Here is a 15,067-nt window from a genome sequence, read left to right as displayed (position 1 = left end):
ACATACAGACCCACATACACACATACAGACCCACATACACACATACAGACCCACATACAGACCCACATACAGCCCCCCTGCCCCACATACAGACCCACAACGACCCCTGCCCCACATACAGACCCACATATACACATACAGACCCACATATACACATACAGACCCACATACGGACCCATACCCCACATACAGACCCACATACGGACCCACATACGGACCCACATACGGACCCACATACGGACCCACAGCGACCCCTGCCCCACATACAGACCCCCATATACACATACAGACCCACATATACACATACAACCCCATATACACATACAGACCCACATACAGACCCACATACACACATACAGCCCCACTGCCCCACATACAGATACACTGCTCCACATACAGACCCACATATACACAGCGCCCCCTGCCCCACATACAGCCCCACATACAGCCCCACATACAGACCCATTGCCCCACATACAGACACACATACAGCCCCCCTGCCCCACATACATACAGACCCACTGCCCCACATGCAGCCCCACATACAGCCCCACATATACACATACAGATACACAGCCCCACATACAGACCCACATATACATATACAGACACACATACAGCCCCACATACACACATACAGACCCACATACAGACCCCCTGCCCCACATACAGCCCCACTGCCCCACATACAGCCCCATATACAGACCCACATACAGACCCCCTGCCCCACATACAGCCCCACTGCCCCACATACAGCCCCATATACAGACCCACATACAGACCCCCTGCCCCACATACAGCCCCATACCCCACATACAGACCCTCATATACACATACAGACCCCCTGCCCCACATACAGCCCCACATACAGCCCCACTGCCCCACACACCGACCCACATATACACATACAGACCCACATACAGCCCCCCATACACACACAGCCCCACTGCCCCACACAACCCCCCCAAGCCCCACACACAGCCCCCCATACACACAGCCCCATACCCCACACTCAGCCCCCCATCCCCCACACCCCCCCTGCCCCACATACAGCCCCATACCCTACATACAGCCCCACATACAGCCCCATACCCCACATACAGCCCCACATACATACCCATACCCCACATACAGACCCACATATACATATACAGACCCACATACAGACCCCCATACACATACAGCCCCACATACAGCCCCATACCCTACACACAGCCCCACATACCCCACACCCCCCCTGCCCCACATACACCCCCTGCCCCACATACACCCCCTGCCCCACACCTGCCCACCTGGCCGTCTTCTCGTTGCCCGACGTGAGGTGGCAGTTGACGAAACCGAAGGACGTTCCATTGAACATGAAGGAGACGCCGACGGCGCCTTTATTGCCTGAGGGGGATGGAGGGGTGGTCAATGGGATCAATGGGGTCTATGGGGTCAATGGGATTAATGGGAACAATGGGATATAATGGGATCAATGGGATATTATGGGATCTATGGGATCAATGGGATCAATGGGATCAATGGGATCAATGGGATGTTATGGGATCAATGGGATATTATGGGATCAATGGGATCTATGGGATCAATGGGATCAATGGGATATTATGGGATCAATGGGATCAATGGGGTCAATGGGATCAATGGGATCAATGGGATCAATGGGATCTATGGGATATTATGGGATATTATGGGATCTATGGGATCAATGGGATCAATGGGATCAATGGGATATGATGGGATCAATGGGATCAATGGGGTCAATGGGATCAATGGGATCAATGGGATCAATGGGATCTATGGGATATTATGGGATATTATGGGATGGAATGGGATGGGATGGGATGGATGGGATGGGATGGGATGGGATGGGATGGGATGGGATGGGATGGGATGGGATGGGATGGATGGGATGGGATGGGATATTATGGGATGGATGGGATGGGATGGATGGGATGGATGGGATGGGATATTATGGGATGGATGGGATGGGATGGGATGGGATGGATGGGATGGATGGGATGGGATGGATGGGATGGGATGGGATATTATGGGATGGATGGGATGGGATGGATGGGATGGGATGGGATGGGATGGGATGGGATGGATGGGATGGGATGGGATGGATGGGATGGATGGGATGGGATGGGATGGATGGGATGGGATGGGATGGGTTATTATGGGATGGGATGGGATGGATGGGATGGGATGGATGGGATGGGATGGGATGGGATGGGATGGGATGGGATGGGATGGGATGGGATGGGATGGGATGGGATGGGATGGATGGGATGGGATGGGATGGGTTATTATGGGATGGGATGGGATGGATGGGATGGGATGGATGGGATGGGATGGGATGGGATGGGATGGGATGGGATGGGATGGGATGGGATGGATGGGATGGATGGGATGGGATGGATGGGATGGGATGGGATGGGGTTGGGATATTATGGGATGGGATGGGGATGGGATATTATGGGATGGGATGGGATAAGATGGGATGGGATATTATGGGATGGGATGGGATGGGATATTATGGGATGGGATGGATGGGATGGGATGGGATGGGGGACAGGGATACAGTGGGGATGGGGACGGGATGGGATGGGAATAGAGACATAATAGCTATGGGATGGGATGGGGATACAATGGGGATGGGATGGGGGCAGGGACACAATGGGGATAGGTCGGGAATGAGGACAGTATGGGGACAGGATGGGATAAGATGGGGACACAGTTATAATGGGGATACAACTGGGACGGGATGGAGACACAGATACAATGAGGATATAATGGGGATGGGATGGGGAACATGGATATAATGGGAATGGGATGGGATGGGATGGGGACAGGGATATAATGGGGATGGGATGGGGATGGGATGAAGACACAATGGGGATGGGGACATGGACACAGTGGGGATGGGATTGGGGACAGAATGGGGACAGGATGGGATAAGATGGGGACACAGATACAATGGGGATGGGATGGGTAAAGGATGGGGATGGGATGGGGACACAGATACAATGGGGATGGAATGGGATGGGGACACAATGGGGATGCGGGCAGGATGGGGACGTAATGGGGACGTAATGGGGACGTAATGGGGACATAATGGGGTCAGGGGCTGTGCTGGCCCCGTAGCCCCCCATTGTTGGTACCCAGCGTGTTGGCGATGCCAGTAATGGGGACATAATGGGGATGTAATGGGGACATAATGGGGACGTAATGGGGCCATAATGGGGACGTAATGGGGATGTAATGGGGTCAGGGGATGCGATGGCCCCATAGCCCCCATTATTGGTACCCAGCGTGTTGGCGATGCCGGTAATGGGGACATGGGGACGTAATGGGGCCATAATGGGGCCATAATGGGGTCAGGGGATGCGATGGCCCCATAGCCCCCCGTTGTTGGTACCCAGCGTGTTGGCGATGCCGGTAATGGGGATGTAATGGGGACGTAATGGGGCCATAATGGGGCCATAATGGGGATGTAATGGGGACGTAATGGGGCCATAATGGGGCCATAATGGGGATGTAATGGGGACGTAATGGGGCCATAATGGGGCCATAATGGGGATGTAATGGGGACGTAATGGGGCCATAATGGGGCCATAATGGGGATGTAATGGGGACGTAATGGGGCCATAATGGGGCCATAATGGGGATGTAATGGGGACGTAATGGGGCCATAATGGGGTCAGGGGATGTGCTGGCCCCATAGCCCCCATTGTTGGTACCCAGCGTGTTGGCGATGCCGGTCTTGACGCTGGACGTGCTGACGTGGCTGATGCGATTCTCGTGCTCCGGCTTCACCAGCACCAGCAGCTTGATGTTCCATAGGGACTGCATGGCCACCTGGGGACCCATAGAAACCCCATAGAGCCTGCCCCATAGCAACCCCATAGGGACTGCATGGCCACCTGGGGACCCATAGAAACCCCATAGGGACTGCCCCATAGCAACCCCATAGGGACTGCATGGCCACCTGGGGACCCATAGAAACCCTATAGAGCCTGCCCCATAGCAACCCCATAGGGACTGCATGGCCACCTGGGGACCCATAGAAACCCCATAGGGACTGCATGGCCACCTGGGGACCCCATAGAAACCCTATAGCAACCCCATAGGGACTGCATGGCCACCTGGGGACCCCATAGAAACCCCATAGAGCCTGCCCCGTAGGGACTGCATGGCCACCTGGGGACCCCATAGAAACCCCATAGAGCCTGCCCCATAGCACACCCCATAGGGACTGCATGGCCACCTGGGGACCCCATAGAAACCCCATAGGGACTGCATGGCCACCTGGGGACCCCATAGAAACCCCATAGGGACTGCATGGCCACCTGGGGACCCCATAGAAACCCCATAGCAACCCCATAGGGACTGCATGGCCACCTGGGGACCCTATATCCCCCCTGTATCCCCTTATATCCCCCCCACATCCCCCTATATCCCCCTTATATCCCCCCTATATCCCCCTATATCCCCCCTATATCCCCCTATATACCCCTATATCACCCCATACCCACCTATATCCCCCCTATATCCCCTATATTCCTCTCTATATCCAGTATATCCCCCCTATATCCCCTCTATATCCCCCTATATCCCCCCTATATCCCTCTATATCCCCCTATATCCCCTCTATATCCCCTATACCGATTCCGTACCGGGCGGTACTCGGTATCTGTGATGTCCATGGGTGCAGAGTTGCCCCCTATATCCCCTAAATCTCCTATATCCCCCCTATATCCCCTATATCCCCCCTATATGCCCCCATACCTCCCTATATCCCCCCTATATCCCCCCATACCTCCCTATATCCCCCCTATATCCCCTTATATCCCCCCTATATCCCCCTATATCCCTCTCTATATCCCCTATATCCCCCCTATGTCCCCTATACCCCCCTATATTCCCCCTATATCCCCCCTATGTCCCCTATATCCCCCCTATATCCCCTATACCCCCTTATATCCCCCTCTACCCCAATATCCCCCCTATATCCCCCTATATCCCCTCTATATCCCCCTATATCCCCTCTATATCCCCCTATACCCCCCCTATATCCCCCCATACCCCCCCATATCCCCCCTATATCGCCCCATACCCCCCTATATTCCCCTATATGTCCCCTATATCCCCTTATATCCCCTTTATATCCCCCTATATCCCCCCTATATCCTATATATGCCCCTATATCCCCCCTATATCCCCCTATACCCCCTCTATATCCCCCTATATCCCCCTTATATCCCCTATATCCCCCCTACATCTCCTATATCCCCCCTATATCCCCCCATATCCCCATATATCCCCCCTGTCCCCCCTATATCCCCCACTATATCCCCCCTATACCCCCTATATCCCCCCTTATCCCCCTATATCCCCGTATATCCCCCCTATATCCTCTATATCCCCCTATATCCCCTATATCCACCCCTATATCCCCTATACCCCCCGCTATATCCCCCTATATCCCCCCATATATTCCCTTATATCCCCCCTATATCCCCCCTATACCCCCCGCTATATCCCCCCTATACCCCACCTATATCCTCCCTATATCCCCCCTATATCCCCCTTATATGCCCTATATCCCCCCTATATCCCCTATATGCCCCCATACCCACCTATATCCCCCTATATGTCCCCTATGTCCCCTTATATCCCCTTTATATCCCCCTATATCCCCCCTATATCCTACATATGCCCCTATATCCCCACTATATCCCCCCTATATCCCCCTTATATGCCCTATATCTCCCCTATATGCCCCCATACCCACCTATATCCCCCTATATCCCCTATATCCCCTTATACCCACTATATCCCCCGCTATATCCCCCCTATACCCCACCTATATCCTCCCTATATCCCCCCTATATCCCCCTTATATGCCCTATATCCCCCCTATATCCCCTATATGCCCCCATACCCACCTATATCCCCCTATATCCCCCTATATCCCCTATATCCCCTTATACCCACTATATCCCCCTATATCCCCCCTATATCGCCCTATATCCCCCTTATATCCCCTATATCCCCCCTACATCCCCCCATATCCCCCCTATGTCCCCCCTATATCCCCCCCTATATCCCCTATATCGGTTCTGTACCGGACGGTACTCGGTATCAGTGATGTCCATGGGTGCAGAGTTGCCCCCTACATCCCCTATATCCCCCCTATATCCACCTATATCCCCCCTATATCCCCTATATCCACCCCTATATCCCCTATATCCCCTCTATATCCCCCTATATCCCCCCTATATTCTCCCATACCCCCCTATATCCCCCCATAGCCCCCATATCCCCCTATATCCCCTATATCTCCCTATATCCCCCCTATATCCCCCTATACCCCCCCCCTATATCCCCCCTATATCCCCTTATATCCCCCCTATATCCCCCTCTACCCCAATATCCCCCCTATATCCCCCTATATCCCCCCTATATCCTCCCATACCCCCCTATGTCCCCCCATAGCCCCAATATCCCCTATATCCCCCTATATCCCTCTATACCCCCCCTATATCCCCCTATACCCCCCCTATATCCCCTATATCCCCCTATATCCCTCTATATCCCCCCTATATCCCCTATATCCCCCTATATCCCCCCTATGTCCCCTATATCCCCCCTATATCCCCTATACCCCCTTATATCCCCCCTATATCCCCCTCTACCCCAATATCCCCCCTATATCCCCCTATATCCACCTATATCCACCCTATATCCCACTATATCCCCCCTATATCCCCTTATATTCCCCCTATACCCCCCGCTATATCCCCCTATATCCCCCTACATCCCCCCTATATCCTCCCTATATCCTCTATATCCCCCTATATCCCCTATATCACCCCTATATCCCCCTATACCCCCTCTATATCCCCCTTATATCCCCTATATCCCCCCTACATCTCCTATATCCCTCCTATATCCCCCCATATCCCCATATATCCCCCCTGTCCCCCCTATATCCCCCACTATATCCCCCCTATACCCCCTATATCCCCCCTATATCCACCTTTATCCCCCTATATCCCCGTATATCCCCCTTTATTCCCCCTATATCCCCTATATCCACCTATATCCACCCTATATCCCACTATATCCCCCCTATATCCCCTTATATCCCCCCTATACCCCCCGCTATATCCCCCTACATCCTCCCTATATCCTCTATATCCCCCTATATCCCCTATATCCACCCCTATATCCCCTATACCCCCTGCTATATCCCCCTATATCCCTCCTATATCCCCCCATATATTCTCTTATATCCCCCCTATATCCCTCATATCCCCCCTATATCCCCGTTATATTCCCTATATCCCCTTATATCCCCCCTACACCCCCCGCTATATCCCCCTATATCCCCCATATATCCTCCCATACCCCCCTATATCCCCCCATAGCCCCCATAGCCCCCTATATTCCCCCTATATCCCCTATATCCCCCTTATATCCCCCCTATATCCTCCTATATCCTCCCTATATCCCCCCTATATCCCCCTATATACCCCTAAATCACCCCATACCCACCTATATCCCCCCTATATCCCCTATATTCCTCTCTATATCCAGTATATCCCCCCTATATCCCCTCTATATCCCCCTATATCCCCCCTATATCCCCCTATATCCCCCTATATCCCCTCTATATCCCCTATACCGATTCCGTACCGGGCAGTACTCGGTATCTGTGATGTCCATGGGTGCAGAGTTGCCCCCTATATCCCCTAAATCTCCTATATCCCCCCTATATCCCCTATATCCCCCCTATATACCCCCATACCTCCCTATATCCCCCCTGTATCCCCCTATATCCCCCCTATATCCCCCCATACCTCCCTATATCCCCCCTATATCCCCTTATATCCCCCCTATATCCCCCTATATCCCTCTCTATATCCCCTATATCCCCCCATGTCCCCTATACCCCCCTATATTCCCCCTATATCCCCCCTATGTCCCCTATATCCCCCCTACATCTCCTATATCCCTCCTATATCCCCCCATATCCCCATATATCCCCCCTGTCCCCCCTATATCCCCCACTATATCCCCCCTATACCCCCTATATCCCCCCTATATCCACCTTTATCCCCCTATATCCCCGTATATCCCCCTTTATTCCCCCTATATCCCCCTATATCCCCTATATCCACCTATATCCACCCTATATCCCACTATATCCCCCCTATATCCCCTTATATCCCCCCTATACCCCCCGCTATATCCCCCTATATCCCCCTACATCCTCCCTATATCCTCTATATCCCCCTATATCCCCTATATCCACCCCTATATCCCCTATACCCCCTGCTATATCCCCCTATATCCCCCCTATATCCCCCCATATATTCTCTTATATCCCCCCTATATCCCCCCTATACCCCCCGCTATATCCCCTTATAACCCCCCGATATCCCCCTATACCCCCTCTATATCCCCCTATATCCCCTATATCCCCCCTATATCCCCCTTACATCTCCTATATCCCCCCTATATCCCCTTATATCCCCCCTATATCCCCCATATCCCCCCTATATCCCCGTTATATTCCCTATATCCCCTTATATCCCCCCTATACCCCCCGCTATATCCCCCTATATCCCCTTATATCCCCCCCTATATCCCTCTATATCCCCTTATATTCCCCCCTATATCCCCTATATCCCCCCATATGCCCCCATATCCCCTATATCCCCCTATATCCCCCCATACCCCCTATACGGGTTCCATACCGGCCGGTACTCAGTGTCAGTGCTGTCCCTTAGCGCTGCCCTCATTAAATCCAGCCATTCCTTGTCCCCCACCGAGTTCTCCTGGGTCCCGAACACGTAGATGTCGTGTGGGATCCCGGCCGTCACCTCGTCCAGGGCCTTACCCAGCCCACGGCACGTCAGCCACGACCCAATGCTCTTGGGGGGGGGACGCTGCCTGGATGGGGGGGGAAGGGTTAGAAGGGGGGTATAGGGAGGAAATGGGGTGTGGGTAGGGTTAGAAGGGGGGTATAGGGAGGAAATGGGGGGGGGTAGGGTTAGAAGGGGGATATAGGGAGGAAATGGGGGGGGTTAGGGTTAGAAGGGGGGTATAGGGAGTATAAGGGGGGGGGAAGAGTTGGAAGGGGGGTAGAGTGAGGATATGGGGTGTGGGTAGGGTTTGAAGGGGGGTATAGGGAGGAAATGGGGGGGGGTAGGGTTAGAAGGGGGGATATATGGAGTATAAGGGGGGGGGGGAAGAGTTGGAAGGGGGGTAGAGTGAGGATATGGGGTGTGGGTAGGGTTAGAAGGGGGGTGTAGTGAGGAAATGGGGGGGGGCAGAGTTAGAAGGGGGGATGTATGGAGTAAAATGGGGGGGGTACGGTTAGAAGTGGGGTAGAGTGAGGAAATGGGGGGGGGTGGGCTTAGAAGGGGGGATGTATTGAGTATGGGGGGGGGTAGGGTTAGTAGGGGAATATAGGGAGTATAAAGGGGGGGATAGGGTTATAATGGGATAGTGAGGAAATGGGGGGGTGGGAGGGGGGATATATTGAGTATAAGGGGGGGGCAGGGTTAGAAGGGCAGTAGAGTGAGGAAAGGGGGGTAGGTAGGGTTAGAAGGGGGGATATATGGAGTATAATGGGGGGGGTGGGGGGGGGTTGGCTTATAAGGGGGGATATATTGAGTATGGGGGCGGTGGGTAGGGTTAGAAGGGGGATATATTGAGTATAAAGGGGGGGGGTAGGGTTAGAAGGGGGGTTAGCGAGGAAATGGGGGGTGGGAGGGGGTGTATATTGAGTATAAGGGGGGGGCAGGGTTAGAAGGGGAGTATAGTGAGGAAATGGGGGGGGGTAGGGTTAGAAGGGGGGATATACGGAGTATATGGGGGGGAGAGGGGGGTGGACAGGCTTAGAAGGGGGGATATATGGAGTATAATGGGGGGGAGGTGGGGGTGGGCTTATAAGGGGGGGTATATTGAGTATGGGGGGGTGGGTAGGGTTAGAAGGGGGATATATGGAGTAAATGGGGGGGGGGGAAGGGTTAGAAGGGTGATATAGTGAGGAAAGGGGGGTGGGTAGGGTTATAAGGGGGGTATAGTGAGTATAGGGGGGTGGGCTTAGAAGGGGGGGTACAGTGAGGAAAGGAGGGTGGGTAGGGTTAGAAGGGGGGGTATATTGAGTATAAGGGGGGGGCAGGGTTAGAAGGGGGGATATAGTGAGTAAATGGGGGGGTGGGGGGGTAATGGGGGTGGGCAGGCTTGTAAGGGGGTGGGAGGGGGCTGGGGGGGGTGGGCAGGCTTAGAAGGGGGGATATATGGAGTATAATGGGGGGGTGGGGGTGGCTTATAAGGGGGGATATATTGAGTCTGGGGGGGTGGGTAGGGTTAGAAGGGGGATATAGTGAGTATAAAGGGGGGGTAGGCTTAGAAGGGGGGGTAGTGAGGAAATGGGGGGTGGGAGGGGGGATATATTGAGTATAAGGGGGGGGCAGGGTTAGAAGGGGAGTATAGTGAGGAAATGGGGGGGGTAGGCTTAAAAGGGGGCTATATGGAGTATAAGGGGGGGAGAGGGGGGTGGACAGGCTTAGAAGGGGGGATATATGGAGTATAATGGGGGGGAGGTGGGGGTGGGCTTATAAGGGGGGGTATATTGAGTATGGGGGGGTGGGTAGGGTTAGAAGGGGGATATATGGAGTATAATGGGGGGGGTTGGGGGGGTTGGCTTATAAGGGGGATATATTGAGTATGGGGGGGGTGGGTTAGGGTTAGAAGGGGGTCTATATTGAGTAAAAGGGGGGGAAGGGGGGGTAGGCTTAGAAGGGGGGATATAGTGAGTAAATGGGGAGGGGAGAGGGGGGGAAGGTTAGAAGGGAGATATATTGAGTAAATGGGGGGGAGGGGGGTGGGTAGGGTTAGAAGGGGGGATATAGTGAGTATAAGGGGGGGTGGGCTTAGAAGGGGGGTTGTATTGAGTATGGGGGGGGGATAGGGTTAGAAGGGGGGTATAGGGAGGAAATGGGGGTGGGTAGGGTTAGAAGGGGGGATGTATTGAGTAAAAGGGGGGGGACATGGGCTATGGGGTTGGGGAAGGGGGGGTCGTTGTGCTCTGCCCCCCATCCCTCACCCATATTCCAGGTGCCGATGAAGATGGAGATCATGTCGGGCTCGTCCTGCTGCGAGTGCTTGTTCTTCATCAGCTGCAGCAGCTGGCAGAACGCCTCCCTCTTCTATGGGGGGGCACAACATGAGACCCCCCGTACCACAATACGCCCCCATGAGACCCCCCTGTACCACAATACGCCCCCATGAGACCCCCCTGTACCACAATACCCCCCCATGAGACCCCCATGTACCACAATACCCCCCCATGAGACTCCCCTGTACCAATAACCCCCTTTATATACCCCCCATGAGCCCCCTCTGTACCCCAATACCCCACTTTATATACCCTGTACCCCATTACCCCCCTTTACATACACCCCCCTTTACTCCAATACCCCCCTTTATATACCTCCCCCAGACCCCCCTGTACCCCAATGCCCCCCTTTATATACCCACCCCATAACCCCCCCTGTACCCCAATACCCCTCTTTATATACCCTGTACCCCCCTTTATATACCCCCCTTTTTATACCCCCCCATGAGCCCCCCTGTACCCCTTTACCCCAATACCCCCCTTTATATACCCACCCCATAACCCCCCCTGTACCCCATTACCCCCCTTTATATACCCACCCCATAACCCCCCCTGTACCCCAATACCCCCCTTTATATACCCTGTACCCAATACCCCCCTTTATATACCCCCCATTAGCCCCCCCGTACCCCAATACCCCCCCACATGAGCCACCCCTTTACCCCAATACCCACCTTTATATGCCCCCCCATAAGACCCCCCTATTCCCCAATACCCCCCTTTATATACCCCCCCCAGACCCCCCTGTATACCAATACCCCCCTTTATATACCCTGTACCCCAGTACCCCCCTTTATATACCCCCCCATAAGACCCCCCTGTACCCAATACCCCTTTATATACCCCCCACATGAGCCACCCCTTTACCCCAATACCCACCTTTATAAACCCCCCCAATGAGCCCCCCTGTACCCCAATACCCCCCTTTATATACCCCCCCTGTACCTCAATACCCCCCTTTATATGCCCCCCCATAAGACCTCCCTATTCCCCAATACCCCCTTTATATACCTCTCCATTGTACCCCAATCCCCCCCTTTATATACTCCCCCCATGAGACCCCCCTGTACCCCAATACCCCCCTTTATATATCCCCCTTTACCCCAATACCCCCCTTTATATACCCCCCCAGACCCCCTATACCCCAATATCCCCCTTTATATACCCCCCCATGAGCCCCCCCTGTACCCCAATACCCCCCTTTATATACCCCCCCTTTACCCCAACACCAACCTTTATATACCCACCCCATAACCCCCCCCGTACCACAATACCTCCCTTTATATCACCCCCATAGCCACCCCTGTACCCCAATACCCCCCTTTATATACCCCCCAATGAGACCCCCTGTACCCCAATACCCCATTTATATACCCCCCCATTGTACCCCAATACCCCCCTTTATGTACCCCCCCCAAGAGCCCCCCTGTACCCCAATACCTCCCTTTATATACCCCCCCATGATACTCCCCTTTACCCCAATACCCCCCCTTTATATACCCCCCATGAGACCCCCCTGTACCCCAATACCCCCTTTATATACCCCCCTTTACCCCAATACCCCCATTTATATACCCCCATGAGCCCCCCCATACCCCAATACCCCCCTTTATATACCCACCCCATTACCCCCCCCATACCCATTACCACCTTTTATATACCCCCCCATGAACCCCCCTGTACCCCAATACCCCCCCATGAGACCCCCCTGTACCCCAATACCCCCCTATATATACCCCCTCATGAGACCCCCCTGTACCTCAATATCCCCCTTTATATACCACCCATGAGCCCCACCTTTACCCCAATACCCCCCTTTATATACCCACCCCTTAACCCCCCCTGTACCCCAATACCCCCCTTTATATACCCTGTACCCTATTACCCCCCTTTATATACCACCCCCATGATCCCCCCCTTTACCCCAATACCCCCTTTATATACCCCCCCTGTACCCCATTACCCCCCTTTATATACCCCTCCAGTACCCCAATACCTCCCATGAGCCCCCCCCTGTACCCCAATACCCCCTTTATACCCCCCCCCCCATGACACCCACCCTTGCGCTGACGAACACAAAGTCTTTCCGCTGGCTCCGATCCTTCTCCTTCTCAAAGACGATGCCCAGTTTGTTCTGAACCCGCTGGGATTTAATCAGCTGCCGGACTGAGGGGGGGGGGGAGACAATGGGACCAAGCTGGGACCCCCCCCGTTATTAACCCCCCCCCCTTTAGCCCCCTCCTCTATTCAATCTCTGCTTACTCTTATCATAGGTGAAGGTATTCCAGTCTTCCTGAGCATCCCTTTGCTTCTTCATCACCACCAACTTGCCCCCCTCCACATCCACGCTCAACGTGTATTTCTGAGACTTCCCGATCTTGGTTAAATCCCCCAATGTGACGTCCAGCTTGACCTATAGGATGCTATAGGTTAGTTCTATAGGGTCTATATGGGGCAGGGAGGTCCTGGAAGGGGGATGGATGGGGCTCACCTCAAAGGTCTGCACAGGGATGCTCTTGGCTTTGCGGGATACGGGTTGGGATGGCACAGCTGGGCTGGCCATGCTCATGTCCTGCATTGCTTTTAATGCCTTATGGGGGGGGGGGGGCAACAAGAGTGGCTGTCACCCCCCCACCCACACCTTTATGGCCCCTTTATCCCATCCCATCCCATTCTATCCCATCCCATAATATCCCATCCATCCCATCCCATCCCATCCATCCCATCCCATCCCATAATATCCCATCCATCCCATCCATCCCATCCCATCCCATTCTATCCCATCCCATAATATCCCATCCATCCCATCCCATCCATCCCATCCCACCCCATCCCATCCATCCCATCCCATCCCATAATATCCCATCCCATCCCATCCATCCCATCCAATAATATCACATCCCATCCCATAATATCCCATCCATCCCATAATATCCCATCCATCCCATCCATCCATCCCATCCCATCCCATCCATCCATCCCATCCCATCCCATCCATCCCATCCATCCCATAATATCCCATCCATCCCACCCCATCCCATCCCATCCCACCCACCCCATAATATCCCATCCCATCCATCCCATCCCATCCATCCCATCCCATCCATCCATCCCATCCCATCCCTTCCATCCCATCCATCCCATCCCACCCCCATCCCATCCCATCCCATCCATCCCCCATATCCAACCCATCCATCCACCCCTTTATGCGGCGTAGGTGACAGCCACTCTTGTCGCCCCCCCCCCCCATCCCCATTGCCCTACTCACCTTCTTCTCAATACTAGAAAGGAAATCCTTCAGCACAGACAGTTTCAGCACCAGGTTCTCCAGCTCCTGCTCCCCGCTTTGTGGTGCTGCCTGCAAACCCCCCCCCCAAATCAATACATGGGGACCCCCATCATAGTGCCGGCCCCCATTGGGATATTGACACGCATCACTCACCTGCTGGAGGATCTTGGACACCATCGGGGAGCTCTGCTGGTCAAAGACCTTGGCGAGGATCTCCAGACCTGCCAGGACCTTGTCCACCTCACTGCAGGGGGAGGGAAAAGCAGCAGCAGGTCGGGATCCATCCATCCGTCTGTCCATCCATCCGTCCGTCCATCCCTCCAACCATCCATCCATCCGTCTGTCCATCCGTCCATCCATCCGTCCGTCCGTCCATCCCATCCCATCCACTCACCCCCTCCATCCATCCATCCATCCATCCATCCATTCATCCATCCATCCATCCATCCATCCATCCATCCATCCATCCATCCATCCATCCATCCCATCCATCCCATCCCATCCATCCCATAATATCCCATCCCATCCCATCCATCCCATCCCAGCCATCCCACCCCATCCCATCCCATAATATCCCA

General features: G+C 54.0%; 1 protein-coding gene across 1 annotated transcript in view; it reads right to left on the bottom strand.

Moving 5' to 3' along the window:
* The window catches only part of INPPL1 (inositol polyphosphate phosphatase like 1), a 57,877-nt gene that overhangs the window by 28,788 nt on the left and 14,022 nt on the right, over positions 1–15,067 (bottom strand). Inside the window, 10 exon segments of the mRNA XM_085536582.1 lie at positions 1,293–1,389; positions 3,744–3,861; positions 8,769–8,944; positions 8,947–8,964; positions 11,129–11,231; positions 13,260–13,366; positions 13,463–13,613; positions 13,692–13,790; positions 14,469–14,558; positions 14,643–14,733. Coding sequence (XP_085392708.1) covers positions 1,293–1,389; positions 3,744–3,861; positions 8,769–8,944; positions 8,947–8,964; positions 11,129–11,231; positions 13,260–13,366; positions 13,463–13,613; positions 13,692–13,790; positions 14,469–14,558; positions 14,643–14,733 — 1,050 coding nt within the window.

The sequence above is a fragment of the Coturnix japonica genome, chromosome 1 (genome assembly GCF_054131305.1).
Source record: "Coturnix japonica strain WE chromosome 1, WE-NBRP24, whole genome shotgun sequence".
NCBI lineage: Eukaryota > Metazoa > Chordata > Aves > Galliformes > Phasianidae > Coturnix > Coturnix japonica.
This window is presented reverse-complemented; position numbering and strand designations above follow the sequence as displayed.